This window comes from Lagenorhynchus albirostris, chromosome 19, assembly GCF_949774975.1.
Source record: "Lagenorhynchus albirostris chromosome 19, mLagAlb1.1, whole genome shotgun sequence".
In the NCBI taxonomy this organism is placed as follows: Eukaryota; Metazoa; Chordata; class Mammalia; order Artiodactyla; family Delphinidae; genus Lagenorhynchus; species Lagenorhynchus albirostris.
The window spans coordinates 15,184,937-15,206,739 of record NC_083113.1 but is presented as its reverse complement, the minus strand read 5'-3'; the positions used below and the strand labels follow the sequence as shown (position 1 = coordinate 15,206,739).

At 44.9% G+C, this 21,803-nt stretch overlaps 1 protein-coding gene across 1 annotated transcript; it reads right to left on the bottom strand.

Annotated features, from left to right (window-relative positions):
* Window positions 1-10,565: 10,565 nt before the first annotated feature.
* Window positions 10,566-21,803, bottom strand: WDR87 (WD repeat domain 87). The gene is made up of 7 exons (XM_060130814.1): window positions 21,729-21,803; window positions 20,540-20,710; window positions 17,294-20,169; window positions 16,551-16,822; window positions 14,249-16,155; window positions 13,770-14,158; window positions 10,566-13,706 (listed from the first exon to the last, which is right to left on the bottom strand). Exons 1-7 carry the CDS (start codon window positions 21,801-21,803, stop codon window positions 10,673-10,675), a joined length of 8,724 nt encoding a protein of 2,907 aa, XP_059986797.1. The 3' UTR covers window positions 10,566-10,672.

The window sequence follows — 21,803 nt, the reverse complement described above, 5'->3', positions numbered from 1 at the left end:
GTTTAATAGGCATCTCAATCTCAATTTGCCCAAAACTGATCTCATGAACTCCTAATCTTCCTCCTAGTACCAACTCCCTTGTTAATCTTCCCCAACTAACTTGATGGTGTCTCCAGCTTTCCACCTGGTCAAGCCAAAAACCTTGGAGTCGTCTTTGACTCCTTTCTGTCACATTCACATCCAATCTATCAGCAAATCCCGATGGCTCTACCTCCAAATAGGTCCAGAGCTGCCCAATACTCCTCACTTCTACTGCCTCTTTCTCCTCTGTTCAAGTCCACTACCTTATTTCCTCTGAATTATTGTAGTAACCACCTCATTCATCTCCCTGCTTCCATCCCTGCCCCCAATCTCTGACTCCCTTACCACAATCTATTCTCCACACAGCCATCAGGGTGCTTTTTGAATATGTAAATTAGGTTTTTCTGGCCGAGCTGCACCAGGTTTGTGGGGTGTTAGTTCCCCGGCCAGGGATCAAACCCACGCCCTCGGCAGTGAAAGTGCAGAGTACTAACCACTGGACCACCAGGGAATTCCCTGTAAATTAGATTTTTATCACTCATCTGCTCAGAACCTTCCTATGGTTTCCATCAAATGCAGAGTAAAAGCCAAAGGCCTTAAAATGGCCCCAAAGCCATTATAAGATATAAGAAAAATCTATATGTTACCCTAGAACTGAGAGAGAGTACCCAAAGCAGAACAAACTTGGAAGGATGCTCCCTCTCCAAGGCAGTGGGTGGGGGAATACCTAGCACATACCAACAATTCTTTTTATCTAATTTCAGGAGTTTCATACCCTTGAAGCACATCCAGATCTCATTTAGCAAAACTCTGCTCAATCAGAAAACTACATGGGAGGGGCTTCCCTGGTGGTGCAGTGGTGGAGAGTCCGCCTGCCGATGCAGGGGACACGGGTTCGTGTCCCGGTCCGGGAGGATCCCACGTGCTGCGGAGTGGCTGGGCCCGTGAGCCATGGCCACTGGGCCTGCGCGTCCGGAGCCTGTGCTCCGCAACGGGAGAGGCCACAACAGTGAGAGGCCCGCGTACCGCAAAAAAAAAAAAAAAAAAGAAAACTACATGGGAGAAATCTACAGGATAATTGATTCAATGTCTTCAACAAAGACACTGAATGAAAAAACTGAAAAACTGGAGAGAGGGGAGTATAAATATTTAAGATTAAAATAGTCTTAGGGGGACTTCCCTAGTGGTCCAGTGGTTAAGACTCCAAACTTTCACTGCAGGGGGTGCGGGTTTGGTCCCTGGTCAGGGAATTAAGATCCCACATGCCGCACGGCACGTCCAAAAGAAAAAAAAAATAAAGTCTTAGGAAGCATAACAATAAAATCCAGTGTGTAGACCTTGTTTGAATTCTGATTCAAACAAATTAAGCATAAAAGGACATTTTTTGGGACAACCAGGAAAATCTGCATAGAGCATTGGATAACATTAAGGAATTATTCATTTTGTTAGATGTGAAAATTATTATATAAGAAAATTTTATTTTTTAGAGACGAGTATCAAAGTATTTAGGGTTGGAATATCATGATGTCTGGGATTTATTTTAAAATACTTCAACAAAGGAAAAATTAGATGAAGCAATTTTTAAAAAATATTTATTTTTGGCTGCGTTGGGCCTTTGTTGCTGCGCGCGGTTTCCCTAGTTGCGGCGAGTGGGAGCTACTCTTTGTTGTAGTGCACAGGCTTCTCATTGAGGTGGCTTCTCTTGTTGTGGAGCACGGGCTCTAGGCGCATGGGCTTCAGTAGTTGTGGCACGCGGGCTCAGTAGTTGTGGCATGTGGGCTCTAGAGCGCAGGCTCAGTAGTTGTGGCGCACGGGCTTAGTTGCCCCGCAGCATGTGGGATCTTCCCGGACCAGCGATGGAACCTGTGTCCCCTGCATTGGCAGGTGGATTCTTTTTTTTTTTTTTTTTTTAACATCTTTATTGGAGTATAATTGCTTTACAATGGTATGTTAGCTTCAGCTTCACAACAAAATGAATCAGTTATATACATACATATATTCCCATATCTCTTCCCGCTTGCGTCTCCCTCCCTCCCACCCTCCCTATCCCACCCCTCCAGGCGGTCACAAAGCACCGAGCTGATCTCCCTGTGTTGTGCGGCTGCTTCCCACTAGCTATTTACCTTACGTTTGGTAGTGTATATATGTCCATGCCTCTTTATCGCTTTGTCACCGTTTACCCTTCCCCCTCCCCATAACCTCAAGTCCATTCTCTAGTAAGTCTGTGTCTTTATTCCTGTTTCACCCCTAGGTTTTTCATAACACTTTTTTTTTTAAATTCCATATATATGTGTTAGCATACGGTATTTGTCTCTCTCTTTCTGACTTACTTCACTCTGTATGACAGACTCTAGGTCTATCCACCTCATTACAAATAGCTCAATTTCGTCTCTTTTTATGGCTGAGTAATATTCCATTGTATATATGTGCCACATCTTCTTTATCCATTCATCCGATGATGGGCACTTAGGTTGTTTCCATCTCCGGGCTATTGTAAATAGAGCTGCAATGAACATTTTGGTACATGACTCTTTTTGAATTATGGTTTTCTCAGGGTATATGCCCAGTAGTGGGATTGCTGGGTCATATGGTAGTTCTATTTGTAGCTTTTTAAGGAACCTCCATACTGTTCTCCACAGTGGCTGTATCAATTTACATTCCCACCAACAGTGCAAGAGGGTTCCCTTTTCTCCACACCCTCTCCAGCATTTATTGTTTCTAGATTTTTTGATGATGGCCATTCTGACTGGTGTGAGATGATATCTCATTGTAGTTTTGATTTGCATTTCTCTCATGATTAGTGATGTTGAGCATTCTTTCATGTGTTTGTTGGCACTCTGTATATCTTCTTTGGAGAAATGTCTATTTAGGTCTTCTGCCCATTTTTGGATTGGGTTGTTTGTTTTTTTGTTATTAAGCTGCATGAGCTGCTTATAAATTTTGGAGATCAATCCTTTGTCAGTTGCTTCATTTGCAAATATTTTCTCCCATTCTGAGGGTTGTCTTTTGGTCTTGTTTATGGTTTCCTTTGCTGCGCAAAAGCTTTTAAGTTTCATTAGGTCCCATTTGTTTACTCTTGTTTTTATTTCCATTTCTCTAGGAGGTGGGTCAAAAAGGACCTTGCTGTGATTTATGTCATAGAGTGTTCTGCCTATGTTTTCCTCTAAGAGTTTGATAGTTTCTGGCCTTACATTTAGGTCTTTAATCCATTTTGAGCTTATTTTTGTGTATGGTGTTAGGGAGTGATCTAATTTCATACCTTTACATGTAGCTGTCCAGTTTTCCCAGCACCACTTATTGAATAGGCTGTCCTTTCTCCACTGTACATTTCTGCCTCCTTTGTCAAAGATAAGGTGACCATATGTGCGTGGGTTTATCTCTGGGCTTTCTATCCTGTTCCATTGATCTATCTTTCTGTTTTTTGTGCCAGTACCATACCGTCTTGATAACTGTAGCTTTGTAGTATAGTCTGAAGTCTGGGAGCCTGATTCCTCCAGTTCCTTCTTTCGTTCTCAAAATTGCTTTGGCTATTCGGGGTCTTTTGTGTTTCCATACAAATTGCAAAATTTTTTGTTCTAGTTCTGTGAAAAATGCCAGTGGTAGTTTGATAGGGATTGCATTGAATCTATAGATTGCTTTCGGTAGTAGAGTCATTTTCACAATGTTGATTCTTCCAATCCAAGAACATGGTATATCTCTCCATCTATTTGTATCGTCTTTAATTTCTTTCATCAGTGTCTTATAATTTTCTGCATACAGATCTTTTGTCTCCTTAGGTAGGTTTATTCCTAGATATTTTATTCTTTTTGTTGCAATGGTAAATGGGAGTGTTTTCTTGATTTCACTTTCAGATTTTTCATCATTAGTATATAGGAATGCCAGAGATTTCTGTGCATTAATTTTGTATCCTGCCACTTTACCAAATTCATTGATTAGCTCTAGTAGTTTTCTGGTAGCATCTTTAGGGTTCTCTATGTATAGGATCATGTCATCTGCAAACAGTGACAGCTTTACTTCTTCTTTTCCGATTTGGATTCCTTTTATTTCCTTTTCTTCTCTGATTGCTGTGGCTAAAACTTCCAAAACTATGTTGAATAAGAGTGGTGAGAGTGGGCAACCTTGTCTTGTTCCTGATCTTAGTGGAAATGCTTTCAGTTTTTCACCATTGAGGATGATGTTTGCTGTGGGCTTGTCATATATGGCCTTTATTATGTTGAGGAAAGTTCCCTCTGTGCCTACTTTCTGGAGGGTTTTTATCATAAATGGGTGTTGAATTTTGTCAAAAGCTTTCTCTGCATCTATTGAGATGATCATATGGTTTTTCTCCTTCAATTTGTTAATATGGTTTATCACATTGATAGATTTGCGTATATTGAAGAATCCTTGCATTCCTGGAATAAACCCCACTTGATCATGGTGTATGATCCTTTTAATGTGCTGTTGGATTCTGTTTGCTAGTATTTTGTTGAGGATTTTTGCATCTATGTTCATCAGTGATATTGGCCTGTAGTTTTCTTTCTTTGTGACATCCTTGTCTGGTTTTGGTATCAAGGTGATGGTGGCCTCGTAGAAGGAGTTTGGGAGTGTTCCTCCCTCTGCTATATTTTGGAAGAGTTTGAGAAGGATAGGTGTTAGCTCTTCTCTAAATGTTTGATAGAATTCGCCTGTGAAGCCATCTGGTCCTGGGCTTTTCTTTGTTGGAAGATTTTTAATCACAGTTTCAATTTCAGTGCTTGTGATTGGTCTGTTCATATTTTCTATTTCTTCCTGATTCAGTCTTGGCAGGTTGTGCATTTCCAAGAATTTGTCCATTTCTTCCAGATTGTCCATTTTATTGTCATATAGTTGCTTGTAGTAATCTCTCATGATCTCTTTTATTTCTGCAGTGTCAGTTGTTACCTCTCCTTTTTCATTTCTAATTCTATTGATTTGAGTCTTCTCCCTTTTTTTCTTGATGAGTCTGGCTAGTGGTTTATCTATTTTGTTTATCTTCTCAAAGAACCAGCTTTTAGTTTTATTGATCTTTGCTATTGTTTCCTTCATTTCTTTTTCATTTATTTCTGATCTGATTTTTATGATTTCTTTCCTTCTGCTAGCTTTGGGGTTTTTTTGTTCTTCTTTCTCTAATTGCTTGAGGTGCAAGGTTAGGTTGTTTATTCGAGATGTTTCCTGCTTCTTAAGGTGGGCTTGTATTGCTATAAACTTCCCCCTTAGAACTGCTTTTGCTGCATCCCACAGGTTTTGGGTCGTTGTGTCTCCATTGTCATTTGTTTCTAGGTATTTTTTGATTTCCTCTTTGATTTCTTCAGTGGTCACTTCATTATTAAGTAGTGTATTGTTTAGCCTCCATGTGTTTGTATTTTTTACAGATCTTTTCCTGTAATTGATATCTAGTCTCATGGCGTTGTGGTCAGAAAAGATACTTGATACAATTTCAATTTTCTTAAATTTACCAAGGCTTGATTTGTGACCCAAGATATGATCTATCCTGGAGAATGTTCCATGAGCACTTGAGAAAAATGTGTATTCTGTTGTTTTTGGATGGAATGTCCTATAAATATCAATTAACTCCATCTCGTTTAATGTATCATTTAAAGCTTGTGTTTCCTTATTTATTTTCATTTTAGATGATCTGTCCATTGGTGAAAGTGGGGTGTTAAAATCCCCTACTATGAATGTGTTACTGTCGATTTCCCCTTTTATGGTTGTCAGTATTTGCCTTATGTATTGAGGTGCACCTAAGTTGGGTGCATAAATATTTACAATTGTTATATCTTCCTCTTGGATCGATCCCTTGATCATTATGTAGTGTCCTTCTTTGTCTCTTCTAATAGTCTTTGTTTTAAAGTCTATTTTGTCTGATATGATAATTGCTACTCCAGCTTTCTTTTGGTTTCCATTTGCATGAAATACCTTTTTCCATCCCCTTACTTTCAGTCTGTATGTGTCTCTAGGTCTGAAGTGGGTCTCTTGTAGACAGCAAATATATGGGTCTTGTTTTTGTATCCATTCAGCCAATCTGTGTCTTTTGGTGGGAGCATTTAGTCCATTTACATTTAAGGTAATTATCGATATGTGTGTTCCTATTCCCATTTTCTTAACTGTTTTGGGTTCATTCTTGTAGGTCCTTTCCTTCTTTTGTGTTTCTTGCCTAGAGAAGTTCCTTTAGCAGTTATTGTAGAGCTGGTTTGGTGGTGCTGAACTCTCTCAGCTTTTGCTTGTCTGTAAAGGTTTTAATTTCTCCATCAAATCTGAATGAGATCCTTGCTGGGTAAAGTAATCTTTGTTGCAGGTTTTTCTCCTTCAACACTTTCAATATGTCCTGCCAGTCCCTTCTGGCTTGCAGAGTTTCTGCTGAAAGATCAGCTGTTAACCTTATGGGGATTCCCTTGTGTGTTATTTGTTGTTTTTCCCTTGCTGCTTTTAATATGTTTTCTTTGTATTTAATTTTTGACAGTTTGATTAATATGTGTCTTGGCGTATTTCTCCTTGGATTTATCCTGTATGGGACTCTCTGTGCTTCCTGGACTTGATTAACTATTTCTTTTCCCATATTAGGGAAGTTTTCAACTATAATCTCTTCAAATATTTTCTCAGTCCCTTTCTTTTTCTCTTCTTCTTCTGGAACCCCTATAATTCGAATGTTGGTGCGTTTAATGTTGTCCCAGAGGTCTCTGAGACTGTCCTCAGTTCTTTTCATTCTTTTTTCTTTATTCTGCTCTGCAGTAGTTATTTCCACTATTTTATCTTCCAGGTCACTTATCCGTTCTTCTGCCTCAGTTATTCTGCTATTGATCCCATCTAGAGTACTTTTAATTTCATTTATTGTGTTGTTCATCGTTGCTTGTTTCATCTTTAGTTCTTCTAGGTCCTTGTTAACTGATTCTTGCAATTTGTCCATTCTATTGTCCATTCTATCTCCAAGATTTCGGATCAACCTTACTATCATTATTCTGAATTCTTTTTCCGGTAGACTGCCTATTTCCTCTTCATTTGTTAGGTCTGGTGGGTTTTTATCTTGCTCCTTCATCTGCTGTGTGTTTTTCTGTCTTCTCATTTTGCTTATCTTACTGTGTTTGGGGTCTCCTTTTTTGCAGGCTGAAGGTTCGTAGTTCCTGTTGTTTTTTGTGTCTGTCCCCAGTGGCTAAGGTTGGTTCAGTGGGTTGTGTAGGCTTCCTGGTGGAGGGTACTAGTGCCTGTGCTCTGGTGTATGAGGCTGGATCTTGTCTTTCTGGTGGGCAGGTCCACGTCTGGTGGTGTGTTTTGGGGTGTCTGTAGACTTACTATGATTTTGGGCAGCCTCTCTGCTAATGGGTGGGGTTGTGTTCCTGTCTTGCTAGTTGTTTGGCATAGGATGTCCAGCCCTGTAGCTTGCTGGTCGTTGAGTGAAGCTGGGTGCTGGCTTTGAGATGGAGATCTCTCGGAGATTTTTGCTGTTTGATATTATGTGCAGCTGGGAGGCCTCTTGTGGACCAGTGTCCTGAAGTTGGCTCTCCCACCTCAGAGGCACAGCACTGACTCCTGGCTGCAGTACCAAGAGCCTTTCATCCACAGGGCTCCTTAATTTGGGATGATTCGTTGTCTATTCAGGTATTCCACAGATGCAGGGTATATCAAGTTGATTGTGGAGCTTTAATCCGCTGCTTCTGAGGCTGCTGGGAGAGATTTCCCTTTCTCTTCTTTGTTCTGACAGTTCCCAGGGGCTCAGCTTTGGATTTGGCCCCGCCTGTGCGTGTAGGTCGCCGGAGGGCGTCTGTTCTTTGCTCAGACAGGACGGGGTTAAAGGAGCCGCTGATTCGGAGGCTCTGGCTCACCCAGGCCGGGGGGTAGGGAGGGTCACGGAGTGCGGGGCGGGCCTGCAGCGGCAGAGGCCGGCATGACGCTGCAGCCTGAGGGCGCCGTGTGCTCTCCCGGGGGAGCCGTCCCTGGATCCCGGGACCCTGGCAGTGGTGGGCTGCACAGGCTCCCCGGAAGGGCGTGTGGCTAGTGACCTGTGCTCGCACACAGGCCTCCTGGCGGCAGGAGCAGCGGCCTCAGCGTCCCATGTCCGTCTCTGGGCTCCGCAATCTTAGCCGCGGCTCGCGCCCGTCCCTGGAGCCCTCTCAAGCAGCGCTCTTAATCCCCTCTCCTCGTGCACCAGGAAACAAAGAGGGACGTAAAAGTCTCTTGCCTCTTCGGCAGGTCCAGACCCCTCCCCGGACTCTCTCCCGGCCAGCCGCGGCGCACCAACGCCCTGCAGGCTGTGTTCACGCCGCCAACCTCAGTCCTCTCCCGGCGCTCCGACAAAAGCCGGAGCCTCAGCTCCCAGTCCCGCCCGCCCCGGCGGGCGAGCAGACAAGCCTCTCGGCTGGTGAGTGCCGGTCGGCCCGATCCTCTGCGCTGGAATCTGTCCGCTTTGCCCTCCGCACCCCTGTTGCTGTGTTCTCCTCCGCGGCTCCCAAGCTCCTCCACTCCGCCTCCCGAAGTCTCCACCCGCGAAGGGGCTTCCTAGTGTGTGGACACTTTTCCTCCTTCACAGCTCTCTCCCGCTGGTGCAGGACCCGTCCCTATCCTTTTGTCTCTGTTTAGTTTTTTCTTTTGCCCTAACCAGGTACGTGGGGGGTTCCTTGCCTTTTGGGAGGTCTGACGTCTTCTGCCAGCGTTCAGTAGGTGCTCCGTAGGAGTTGTTCCACGCGTAGATGTACTTCTGGTGTATCTGTGGAGAGGAAGGTGATCTCCGCGTCTTACTCTTCCGCCATCTTCCCGGAAGTCCTCGGCAGGTGGATTCTTAACCACTGCACCACCAGGGAAGTCCCAGATGAAGCAATTTTTGCAAGATGTTTACAATTAAATGATGGGGGTCTGGGGGTTCATTACAATACTCTCTTCTACTTTAGTGATTGAAATTTCTCATAATAAAAAGAAAATACAAACAAGCCCTAGTCTCTGCAATTCTGGCAAAGGCAAAATAATATCTAGGTTGTTGTAGCCAGTACCAAGGTTTTGAGGCTTCCTGAAGAGTCATCCATAGACTTCCTGACCCTGGGACAACAGTTAAGACTATTTTTGTCACTGTGTTTTGTTTGTTTGTTTGTTGACCAGAGGACCCACTGATATCCTGCAAAATGAATTTGTTAGGTATTACTATTCCCTTTCTGGATCTTTCAAGGAATTTGTCCTTTTCATCTGTGTTGTCAAATTTATGGCCCTAGAGTTGTTCATATTGGTCTTCATCCTTTTAATGTCTGTAGGGTCTGTAGTGATGTCCCCTCTGCCATGCCTTATATTTGTAATATGTTCATTTTCCTCTTTTTGACACAGACAAGTAAACAGAGGCCAAAAAGGAGAAATGATTCAGGTCAAGGTTGCAGAGCCAGCTGGACCATCCTTACTTCTGCTGCCTTGCCTGGCTGCTGCGTCAATCATCCTTTTTGAGGCTCCCTGTCCCCAGCCCACAGCTTTCATATACTCCATGTGGCCTGATATGTAGTCTGACATGGAAGAGCCCAACTACACACTCAGGGCTCTCATTACCCTTGGCCTTCAAGGTGAATCCAACTTCTCAAAATGTTCTCTTGCCCTCTATTCCTGGCTTCCCCACAAAAGCAAACTCAGGTGGAGGGAGTAGAATAATAAAGGAGAGGTTGGGATAGAGGGTGGCAAATGGGCTACTTGCTAAAATCTGTTGGCTCAGCTTACCTGGAAAGAGGCAGTTTTGAAGTCTCTATAGTGGGGAGAGGAGATCGGGGAGGAACAGTATTACTGGCAGTGACAACTTCCTCCACTTTACTACCTCTTTCCCTTTAACTGTTGTCTTCTATATTGCTAGAGGGAATGATCATAAGTCCCTAGATAGCTGGGGGCCTATGTGAGCTTACACCTAATCTTTCAAATTCTCATTCTATCATCCTACCCAAAACCCATGTCCAGGTTGGCAAAGGAAGTGAAAGATATAGGCTTCCCTCCTTTTCTTCCTGCTTTAACCTCAAATGGCCTCATCTCTTAATGCCATCCGGTAATGAGGTCACCAGCTGGTACTGGCTAGAACTTACTGAAGTTTTTCCTGTTCTCTGAGGATCTCCTCAACACCCACCATAACTGCTGTTTGGTACTCAAGTCATCAGCATGCAGAACTATGGTCAGGAAAGAGTCTGCCTCCACTGTGTACCCCCCAAAACCAAGGGGCAAAATACTGGGTCTTCTGATCCTAAAATCCATTTTCTTTCCATTATATCAAGGCCTCTTATATTAATGCCAAATATACATTTTTGTGCCAGGTGCTTTCCTTCCTATGGTCTTTAAGGGAGAATGGTGAGGGGCAAGGAAGGAAGAGGACAAGGACAGACTCTTCTGCCTGAAGGCCTCCAGAGGGTGAGTGAGCACCACTGGCTTTGGGGAAGTCTTCCCACTCTCAAGAGTATGTGAGTATCTGGTCTCCCTGGCTACCTTTCTGGAGAAGCAACATTTGAGGAAAAGGGACACATCACAGTGCTTGTTATAAATGAGAATCTCCTCTTTATTCCACATATAAAAGCTGGTTTCTGGAACTAGATAGGGAAAGAACTTTGGCATGGCTCTACCTCTGTGTGGGCCCTAGGGATAAAGGTCTAAATTCTGGTGACAAGGCCTTTCTCCAGGTGGGAATGAAAAGTCCTGCCCCTTCAGTCCCAGATTAGGGGGTAGGAGCAACGTTGTAGGGCAATTCCTTGGTGAGGTGTACATCAGCTTGCGGCAGGCTCTTCCAGGCAAGTTCTAAGATCCCATACTGGGCAATGCCCATAGGGAGCATGGTACGTACATTGTTCTTCCCTGGGAGGGGAACCACCTCCTGGAACTCCAGAGGACCTTTAGGGGTGTGAGAGCCACCACAGAACAGGTGGTAGAACAACCGCTCCCCAGGAACTAGCTCCGTGGCCTTTAGGGCCTCTTTGTAAATGATCTCTTGGGATTGGGGTGCCCCTCTCAATAGCAGTTCCTGTAGTAGCCTCTGGATTCGGGGGGACTTAAGCTGGTACAGGTCCATGAGACGGTAGAACTGTTCCATCCAAGCAGCACTGTCTTTCGCGTATCGCTCCTGCAACATCCGCAAAACATGGTACATTGCCACAAATGTCTCCCATAGAGGCACCTTGTCCTTTTTTTTAGAGATGGGCTGTGCCTTCTTTTCCAACTTGGGCAATTTGGCAGACCTGCCCTTATCCTTAAAAGCCCAGAAGTCCTTTTGAAACATCAGTGCTAGGGTTTGTTTTTCCACAGGGTCAAGGGCACCTGTGAAAATGTCTCTTGTTGGAGGATAATGGTGTTGCATCTCCATCTCCTTGCGAGCAGTGGATATCTGCTCTGCCCGCACACTCCTGTAAGGCTCTCCTAGAAGATGCCAATTTATAGCCTTCAGGTCTGGAATCATTTTGGTAGCTAATGGGGACTTTGGTGTGGTGACAGCCAAAGGTTTTAGCCAGCTTTCCTTTTCCTTTCCTTTTATAGGAGGGATCACTTTCAGGTATTTTGGACCCATGGGCTCCTTACTGGGTTTTGAGATACTTGTGCTTCGTGATTCCAAGTTCTGCTTGTGACGGTACACAATGGCTTCAAGTTTGGCCAGATGCATCCACTCTAAGTTTTCCTTTGCAGTGAGGTCTTTGAGAAGCTGGCACAATCTGTGGAAACTATCCCTGGAAAGCGGTTCTCCTGCCTCCATCTGTTCTAGGACATGGTGGATCCACTCTACATCTGAGAGGCTGATGTCTGCATATATTTCCTCAGCCAGGATTTTGGACACAGGTAATTGTACCTCAGTCTGTCCCTTCAGAGATGGATGACGCTGCAGAAGCCACTGCCACTTGGCCCCTAGTTGTTTGCCTTGGAGTTTATGAGCTTCCATGGTCTTCTTCAATATGTAGGATAAATATGGGGTCTTTAAGTCAGGCTCTTGGGACTCCAACACTGTATCCAAAACTTGTAGAGGTATGGGCTTATATTTCTTCAACAGTTCTTCTTGTTTATCCATAAACCCTGTCCCTGGGAATACCCTGGACGTCTCAAGTACTGTGGCCTTATCTTCCCAGGATATTTGTTTAGTTGACCCTGGCACTGGTATCTTCTCTTCCCTCCCCAGAACTACTGAGATCAGTTGCTTGGGAGGGCTTTTGAGAACTTCAAGTTTTATAGCTCTGCCTTTGACCTTGGGGATTCTTTTCTCAATAGAAGGGGCTGCTTCTCTTCCTTTTAAGTCCTTTTTTCTTTCTCCTGGTAACTTAAATAGTTTTTCTTTTTTAAAGATCTCTTTCTTCTTGTCTACCTCTTCTTCCAATGAGCTTCTCTCCTCTTCCTCCCCCTCTTTCTCACTCAAATGCTCCATCTCTTCCTCACTCATGCTTTCCTCCTTCTCAAACACTTCCTCCTCCTGCACCTTCTTCTTCTTTTTCTTCTTCTTCTCCTTCCCTTCCTCTTCTTCCTCCTCTTCCATTTCCTCCTCTTCCTCCTCCTCCTCCTCTTCAGACAAACTCTCTCGCTCTATTTCATCTAATAAGCTTTCCATTTCTTCAGAAAAGCTCTCTTCACTTTTCACACTTTTCACCTCATCCTCTTGACTGAGAAACTCTTCCTGTTGCAAATCAACTCTCTTTAGCTTTTCTCTCTTTCTTGACCTTTGTTTAAGGAATGGCTTTGCCTCTTCTTCCTCTGTTATTTCATCCTCCTCTTCTTCCTGTATGACTTCTCTGTGTTGCCTGGCCAATCTGCTTTCTTCCTCAGTCATCTTTTTCTCTTTCTTTATCAGTCTTCTCATTTCCTTGGCCAGTTCTCTCTGCCTCTTAGCCAGTTTCTTCTCATCTGTGGCAATTTCTGGTTGTTCCTCAGAAAAACCCCACTCCTTGGCATCAAGTTCATTCTGTACCTTGTTCAATTCCTTTTCCTTAGTAATGAAAGACCTCTTTAACTTTGTCATCTCTATTTCTTCCTGGGTTAGTTTCCTTTCTTTTTTGATAAGGCCTTGAAGTATCTTTAAGATTTTGCTGCTTACTTTTAATGGTTCCTTGGAAATGCCCTTGCTTTCTTTAGCCATCTTCCTTATTAATTTGGCTAGCTTCCTTTCTTCCTGGGCACATACTCTCCCTCCTCTAGTAAACTCCAGTTCTCCTTTGGTAATGTCTGTTTGCTCTGTGGCCAGTATCCTATCTTCATAGACCAGTATCTTTTCCTCTAGTGACAATTTCCTCTTAATTAGTTCTAGTTCATCCTTAATTGGTCTTCCCTGTCTTGAAGTTTCTTGAGTCTCTTTTTTAAAGAGAGTTGCCTTTCCCTCAGCCAGTCTCACCTTCTCCCAGGCCAATTTCTTTATTTCCATGCCCAATGCCTTTCCTTCCTTAGTAATAGACCAGTCACCTCTGAGCTGTTTCAGTGCTTGGAATATCACCCTCTTTTCCATAGCTAATTTCATTTTGTCCTGGGCTATTTGGTGCTGTTCCTCAGCCAGCCTTTCCTCTAATTGGGTCAGTTTTTCCTCTATAGCAGCCAATTTCTCCTTCTTCTGGAAAAGTTTCTCCTTTTCCTCCATCAGCTTCTTCTCTATCTGAACCAGTCTCTTCTTGTACATGTCCAGTTTCTCCTTTTCTTGGTCTGATTTCTTTCTCTTCTCAGTGAGGCGTTCTTTGAGCTGGATTAAGTTTTCTTTCCTCTGAGCCAGTTTCACCTTCTCCTGAGCCAGAGTCTTCTGCCTCCAGGCTAGTATCTCCTTGGTTTTGGGGAGTTCTTCCTTGCTCTGGACCAATTTATTCCTTTCCTGGGCCAGTTTTTGCTTATTCTTTAGCAATTGTTCCCTTTTCTGGACAAGTCTTGCCTCCTCCCCACGCAGTGTTTCCATGTCCTGGGTCAGTTTCTTCTCATCCTGGATCAGTAGCTCTTCTTCTTGGGCCAATTTCTGCTTGTTCTCCATCAGTTGCTCCCTTTTCTGGCCAAGTCTTTCCTCTTCTTCAGGAAATTTTTCATTGTCCTGGGCCAGTTTCTTCTCTTCCTGGATCAGCAGCTCTTCTTCCTGGGCCAACTTTTGCTTATTCTCCATCAATTGCTCCCTTTTCTGGCCAAGTCTTTCCTTTTCCTCAGCCAGTTTTTCCTTGTCCTGGACCAGTTTCTCCTCTTTCTGGATAAGCAGTTCTTCTTCCTGGACCACTTCTTTCTCTTCCACATTCAGTTTCTCCTCTTGAGAGGCCAGTGTCATCTCCTCCTGATCCAGTCTCTCCTCTTCATTGACCAGTTCCTCCTCTTCCTGATTCAGTTCCTCCTCTTCCCATGCCAGGTCCTCCAATTCCTGGGCTAGTTCCTTTTCTTGCCATGCTACATCTTGCTCCTTCTGGGCCAGTTTTTCCAATTTCTGGACCAATATCTTTTTTACCTCAGCTAGCTTCCCTCCTTTCTTTGCTTTTTTCTCTTCTTCTTGAGCCAGTTTCTCCAATTTCATGGCCAGTTTCTTCCTTCGCTGGGCCAATTTCTCTGCTTCCTGGGTTAGCATCTCCTCTCTTTGGGCTAGTTTTTCCTCATTCTGGATAAACTTCCTCTCTACCTCCTCCATTTTCCTGTCTTTCTGGGCCAGTTTCTCATAGTCTCTGGCCATGTTTCTCTCTTCCTGAGCCAGTTTTCTCTCTTCCTGTGCTAGCTTCTCTACTTCTTGTGCCAGCTTCCTCTCTTCTTGGGCTCGTTTTATTTCAACTTGGGCCCGTTTCCTCTCAACCTGTGCCTGTTTATATTCTTGATGGATCTGTCTCTGCTCTTCTGTCATCAGCTCTTCTTCTGCTGCTGCTGCTGCTGCTTCTTCTCCTTCCCACTCCTGAGACAATTCTTCCTCCAGGGTCACTTCCTCCTCATCCTCCAACAATTGCTCCCTGGCCCTGGCTGACATCTTTTCCCAGATCTGTGACCATTTATCCCATGTCTGCTTCTTCTTGTCCCTCTCCAGCTCTTCCTCATCTGGGAACAGCTTTTCTTCTTCCTCATGGAGCTTCTCCTCTTCCTGAAGACGCCTGCTTTCCCAGGCTTTCTTCCATTCATCCCAGGATATCCTCGTCTCACTGTTGGCCTGTTTCCACTGATCCCAGAGCTTCTTCCACTCCTGCCGAGACAGTTTTGTCTCTTCCTTAACTGGTCTTCCTTCTTGCTCAACCACTTTCTCCTCTAATTTGGCCTTTTCTCCCACTTCCTGACTCACGTCCGTCTCCTCTTCTTTGGTTTTTTTCCTCTCTTTTTTATCCACTTTTATTTCCTGCTGGACTGCTTTCCCCTCCTGCTTAGAAGGCTTCTTAGAGGGTTTCTTCTCTTCTTTCTTTGATATTCGTTTTCCCTTGGTTACGTCTGGTTCTAAAAAAACAACTTTCTTTTTCTTGCCTTTGTTTGGAATCACCTGGGTTTCCCACAAGTCCAGCACATCCCTTTCTTTCTTTCGCTCTTGCTCCTCTTTTGTCTCCTCTTCCTTGTCACTGATCACCATGTCCTCTCTAATTGCTCCTGCATGAGGAAAAACTGGTTTCTCCTCTGGCCAGGCTACATCCCAGTCAAGGTCCTCAAGCCGTTCCTTACTTTCTTTCTTCAACAGGGGGCAGATCTCCTGAAAGAGCTCCCAGCTGGGCCATCGATCTGCCAGCACCGCCTGAGCCATGGTCACTAGCTCAGTGTTTAGAGCTTCTGACATTTTTGTCTGGGAACCAGATATCCTCAGGGTCATAAGACGACATAGATCGTCCCGCCATGATGAGCCATCTCCAGGGGTAGTCCTGTGGCCAGGAGCTCCAGAGGCACTCTGCCCTCTGACTTCCACCAGCTTCACAACTGATTCTCTCCTTATAGGATATGGAGGGTCCTCAACTGTAACTTCAGCGTCTATTGTCTTCCTCTTGCGCCTCTCTATGGGTTTCTGAAGTGTTGCTTTCCTGCCTCTTTTGTCACGTATCTTCCTCAGCATCTTCAATGCAACATGATCCTTTGAGGCATCTATCCCTGGAGGCTCTTGTTCGTCATCTTTTGAAATCTTTAGTGTACTGGAGGTTGAAGACCTACACTCCTCCCTCTCAGTTGGTGCAGCTTCACTCTGATCACCTTCACCCTCTAAGGGACCTGGCTCTGTGCCAGTCTCTTTCATCTTCTTGAGGCTCTGCAAAAATTTTCGGGCTATAGGGAGAATCAGGAGATGTAGATAAGGGAAGCTTGGGAGGCTTAAATGAAGCCCTTCCCAAAATCTGATATGAGCTAAGAGGAACTGCCATAACAGATGTAGCAACAGAGGGGGCTGAGGCTTTTTTTAAAAAAAAAAAGGCATTCTCCTTGCTTTATTCCCAGTCCCTTCCCTCCTCCCTCCCCTGCCTCCCCGACCTCTGTCAAGTCTTACAGAGATAGGTTTTGGAGTCTCTCTGAATTTGGGTGGATTCTTCCTAGGAAGGTTCTTTTCTGTGAAAGGATCTTTCCACTTACCTCTGTTCCTATCTGATACCTCTTGACCCAAGTTAGCCTTAACTACCCTGCCTCTTGGGGACCCTGAAGCATTAACCAGATCACCCCATACATACTATGCTTTCTGCCGCCTACTCGGCCCCATCTTTGGCCTTTGCTGGGCTTGTAGGCAACTTCAGGTTCTTCAGGAGCTGTATCAAGTTGGTTGGAAAGGGCGGTAAGTTCAGAAGCCCCTGAGACATCTAAAGAAAAAGTAGGCTTTTCATCACCCAGTGATAAGATCAGGTTTTCATTCAATCGCTGCTCCACTTGGGTATGAAGGATTTGAAGATCTGTGGCCTGCATTCCCAGCAGATGGTCCAGGGTTTCTTCCCCAATCATTTCCTGCCTATGAAAGTCAAAGGAGAGGAAGGACCATGCTGAATCAGGGACAAGAGGGAGAATGAGAAGGAAAGAACAGCTATGGAACAGGCAGGGGACTTGACAACATGACCAACAGAGACAGAGTATGTAGAGGTAAAGAATGGCGAAGAAGAAAGAAAAAGTCTAGGAAGCCAAGATGGTAATGCATGGCGTGACCTGTATGGGGCCTTCAAGGGTAGGAGAAGAGGGTGAAAAAGGGGCACTTGAAGAGGTAGGGGACAAACAGGAATAGGAGAAGAAATGGAGAAAGGAGTGAGCAGTTAGGGGATCATCAGGATAGTATAGGAATGGAAAAAGACTATGAACAAGGAAAAAGGACAGAAAGAGCTAATGAACAGAGATGAAGAGACAGTGAAGGCAGAGAAGGGAAAAATGGGAAAGGGGAAGAAGAAAATCAGAAGCTAGTAAAGAACTGAGGAAGGCACAAAGAACTTACTGCATCTCCCAGAAAGTATCTTCGTTCTGGATCAAGTTTAAGAGTGAGGTCTTAGAGTGGATTCCAGTCTCAGCCATGAGGCTCAGGGCCTTATTCCTTACTCTTTCATCTTTGTCCATTAGTCTTTGGGCCAGAGGCACGGCAAAGAGATGTGTAATCATTCCTAGACACTTCAGCCCTTCCCAGGCTAGCTCTCGGATCAGTGGATTGGAATTGGTTGTATCATCCAACAGACGACGGGCTGTTTCAGCACGCAGGAGTGGAGGAACCTGGTAAGAGGCAAAGATTTGCCCTAGTGTACCAATACAGCTCTGGTACTTCAGTGGAGAAGCATGGATCATAATATTGAGAATTGTCTCTATCAGGCTATTGATAGCTACTTCACTCATCTTTCTTCCCAGCCAACTGCAGTTTGCTGAGTCTGTAAGGACACTGTAAGTTATATCCTTTGACGCTCTTATTTCAAGGAAGTCTTCATCCTCCTTTTCACGTGCATATTCTCCTACATCACTTATAGCTCTTGCCCTACTGTGCCAGAAGAAGAATTGTTGAGACTTGTCCCGTTCCAGGTCCCGCATGGGTGAGTGCAGGTTGCACTGTAGGTATATTGGGCTGCCCTGTGGCCAAAGACGGGCACGAATCACTGAGTTAGGAATGTAGCAATCAGGAGCCAAGAGCCATTTCTGCCCATGGCCAAAGTAGTATTGCAGTATCTGGTAAGGGTTGAGTCCATCCCAGGTAGTCAGCTGTAGCTGGGGAGGAAGAACATAATGGGAATGCAGAGGTTTTTTCACCTGTGTCCAATCAGCTTCCTTATACAAGGAATCGTGTCTGAAGGAAGACAGTAACACAGGGCTCCCTTGCTCATCTTCTATGACGTGTGGCACATTATGATCAAAGGCGATGGCCCGATTATTGACAAGGTTCTCCAGACCCACTAATTGCTGTTGCCCTTGTCCAAAGTAGATATACTTGGGCACAAACATGGTCTCAAAGGAGAAGAAGAAGCTTGGTATGAAAGGCTTAGGAACTTCTAGCACTTCATCTGTCAAACCTATAAGGGAAAGGCGAGCCAGCAGGGCTGAGGGAAGCAGTTTTAAACAGGACACCAGATAAAGACTCTGGTTGAAAGTGACTAGCAGGTCACCCCGGTCATTTGCAAAGCAGAGTGGGCCAAAGTGCAATGATGAGTCCAGCATGGCTATGAGTCTACCATGGAAGTTCCAGATCCGGACAGAGCCATCACTGCCACCCGTGACAAAAAGACTCAAGGATAGGCAGACATCAAAAGATGTGATGGTACACTGGTGCAGAGGCAATGTGTCTATGAACGTTGAGCCTTCCTGTGACCCAGAGGACAGAAAGTCATGGAACTTCCAGAGACGCAGGCAGTTAGTCTCCGTGATGGCACTCACAGACTTGGGCAAGAGTATCAAGTGTGTTAGCTTACAGCTGCTGAGAATGCTGGCAAGGGGCTGCAGCTGCACTCTCACCCCGTCAAGCACAGCTTCTGATAGGTGTACGTAGTCATCCATTCCATAGGAACAGAGCAAAGAGTTTTCTCGGCAACCAGAAAGCCCTCCAGGCAGTGTAGAGAGTGCTAATACAGCCCCGAAGTGCATGAGTTTCTCTATTTGGGCACAGCTGTGCTGGGAAAGCACTCTGATCACACCACTCTGGTGTCCAGAGAACATTAGTCCTTCTAGACCCCGACCCAGGTGGAAATGCCCATAAGCCAGGCATTGTACCAAGTCCTGAGAATCTGGTGAGGTGCATATAAGATACTTGGCTGGGCAAGGGCAGCGGGTTGTGTCAAATACCAGCACATCTGAGCTGCCTGTTGCTACAAAGAGCTCCTCTTTATCTGGGTCATAGGCCCAATCCACAGCCCGGTCCAGGATTGAGAAGGGCCAGGTGATAACCAGAAGATTCCCTGTTAGTGGGGACACAAAGCGCAACAAGCCATCCTCAGTAGTGCACAGGATCCGGAACCAGTTATTGCCACAGCGGACCCGACGTATCTGCTTGGGAGCAGAGCCACAGACATTGAAGAGGTTATAGAAGCACGGCAGACTGCGCAAGGAGAAAGAATGGGTAGTCTGGCAGAAGAAAGTAGTGCTATCAATAAACTGGAGTTGATACAGTTCCTCGCCAAGTTCTAGCTGCCGCAGCAGACTCCCTGAAGTCAGGTTCCACTCCTTGATTAAGCCTTCTTGGCCGGCTGTTAGCAGGGTGTGGGCTTCTGGCCGGCTGCGGATACATATCACCGATGAGAAATGGGCCTTGAAACTGTGGAGTGCGTGCCCCTGATTGAGGCTCCACACTTGGATTTCCCCAGTCCTGTTTCCAGCATAGAGAAAGCCCTGCTCAAAACAGGTGAAGCAGCAGGTGATTGAGGAGCCACTGGTGGTGGAAGGGAACCTCTTCACCTCTGCCAGCCGGCCGTGGCCCTGGCGCTCAAGGACCCTCACCACAGTCTCACATAGGGCTACAAGGGAGCCATTGGGGCCGTTCAACATGATGTTGTGGACAAGCTCATCACCAGGCATGGAAACCATGTGGGCTATTTGGAGACCCTTGCCACTCTGCTCCATGATCCAGGTGACCACTGCCCCCAGGATTCCCGACAGAAGCATCTTCATTTCTGGGTCATAGCAGAGGCAGCTGATGTTAAAGCGGCAGGGCACTATACCTAGGGGTTTGAATGACTGAAAGTGGTCCCCAAAGAGCCGCAGGAGCAGGTCACCACAGTAGACCACGAGGATATGAAAGGAACCTGTGTGAACCATGGACTGGATGGGCGGCAGTCGTTCAGTCATGGAGAATGTTCTCTTCTGCACCATGTCCTCAGTTTTGCTCTTCATCCATACCACAGCCTAGAAGAGAAAAAGATGGGAACTGCCTAGAAAAGATAGTGGAAGAAGAAAGGGCAAAATACTCAGCTATTTTTCTCTTGCTAAGGAGAAACTGGAAGACTCTAGAGTGATTTTACCCCCTGGTTTTGGGAGTTGGAAATATTGTAGAAGCAGGAAACCTAGGACTCTTTCCCTAACCTTGGCCTACTTTAGGAGAACCATAAAATCTGTTCAACACAGAGACTGTAATTGGAGAAAGGATGAACAGGGAATCCTGGATCCAGGTCACTTTCATTCAAGGGGTGTATCTTTCTGGGTTAATCTAGGGTCAGAACTTACATGGGCATGGCCCCTGTAGAATGGGCTAAGAAGAAAGGCTGGGTAGTTTTACCTGTATTTCTTTTGTGCTTGTTGTCACCCACGGGAGGGAAGCAAAGAAGTGGGCATCACTGAAGTAATAGCATATAAGTGGCATATTTTGAGGATGGCGAGACTCTTTGAACAGGATCTGGGACCGGTCACTCAACACAACTACATCAATCTTTGGGTCATCTAAAGTTTGCTGGGGAGAGGCATGGCATAAACTAAGAGACCAGGACACATATACACTAAATATATTCTCATGCAAGTCACAATTAAAGCAGTTCTCAAAGTTACGCCTCAGCCCCAAGAATCACTCCTGTGGCTCCCACACAAGGACAATTTATCACCTGTGGGACACTATACTTCACAAGCATGTAACAAAACCCCCAACACAAAAGCGAACCAAACCGCTATAGGGCCTATATGGGCAAACTTTATGGTGTGAGCACAGGAGAAAACTGATGTTCTTCCCAACATGTCCTCTAACATTCTCCCTCCTGTCTAAAAGGTACATATGTCATAAAAGACACATTTAACAGATTACAAAGGCAAGTGCACTGCCATATGCCCACATGTAAAGTAACACAGTATCCCAAAAGTCAGCACAGCTTTATTAAAGCCTAAAACTGCACTAAGTAAGACTTTTAGGACACCCTATCTGGCCTTGAAGTTTGACAGAGGAAGATTTTTTTATGTGTGTATATATATATATATATATATATATATACACACACACACACACACACACACACACACACATACACAAATACATATACACACACTTAATATATATATATAGACACACACACACTATATGTGTGTGTGTGTGTGTGTGTGTATTATCCCACTGTGATAGAGCATGTGCTATGAAACATGCACCTGGGATCCTTTTACACAGAGCCAGCCATAGCAAAACTGAGGTTGGCAGATGTTCTCTCTGGTGCCTTCTCCATTCTCTTTTAGAAAAATCTCTCTTCCCAGAGGGTTGGTTCTTCTGAAATGCTTCAAAGTGTTAACCTCTCACCATCAAAATGTCCTTGCAAGAGGTCTCTAGACTCATTTGGAAGTTGATGGCCCACTTTCTACTAAGGGGACAGTTGTCTTTATCATCTACCCTGCCTGCTTCCTGCATAGTGGATCTATGCTCCCCTGAAGTGCTCATAAATCTTAAGATAGATAGAGGCCAGTAACATGTTTATGTTCTACATACACATTACCTTGCTTTTATGTATCATGTCATTTATAAGGTATTTAAAATCCTTCCACACGGGAATGAGTCTGGGGGAAGTCAT

Excerpts from the sequence above, each read along its gene's own strand:
- WDR87 (XM_060130814.1), bottom strand. The coding sequence starts at position 21,803 with ATGACTTCCCCCAGACTCATTCCCGTGTGGAAGGATTTTAAATACCTT. Across the intron at positions 20,711-21,728 it reads ACATGATACATAAAAGCAAG|CAAACTTTAGATGACCCAAA; the intron begins GTAATGTGTATG and ends GCCTCTCCCCAG. Across the intron at positions 16,823-17,293 it reads GATACTTTCTGGGAGATGCA|GCAGGAAATGATTGGGGAAG; the intron begins GTAAGTTCTTTG and ends TGACTTTCATAG.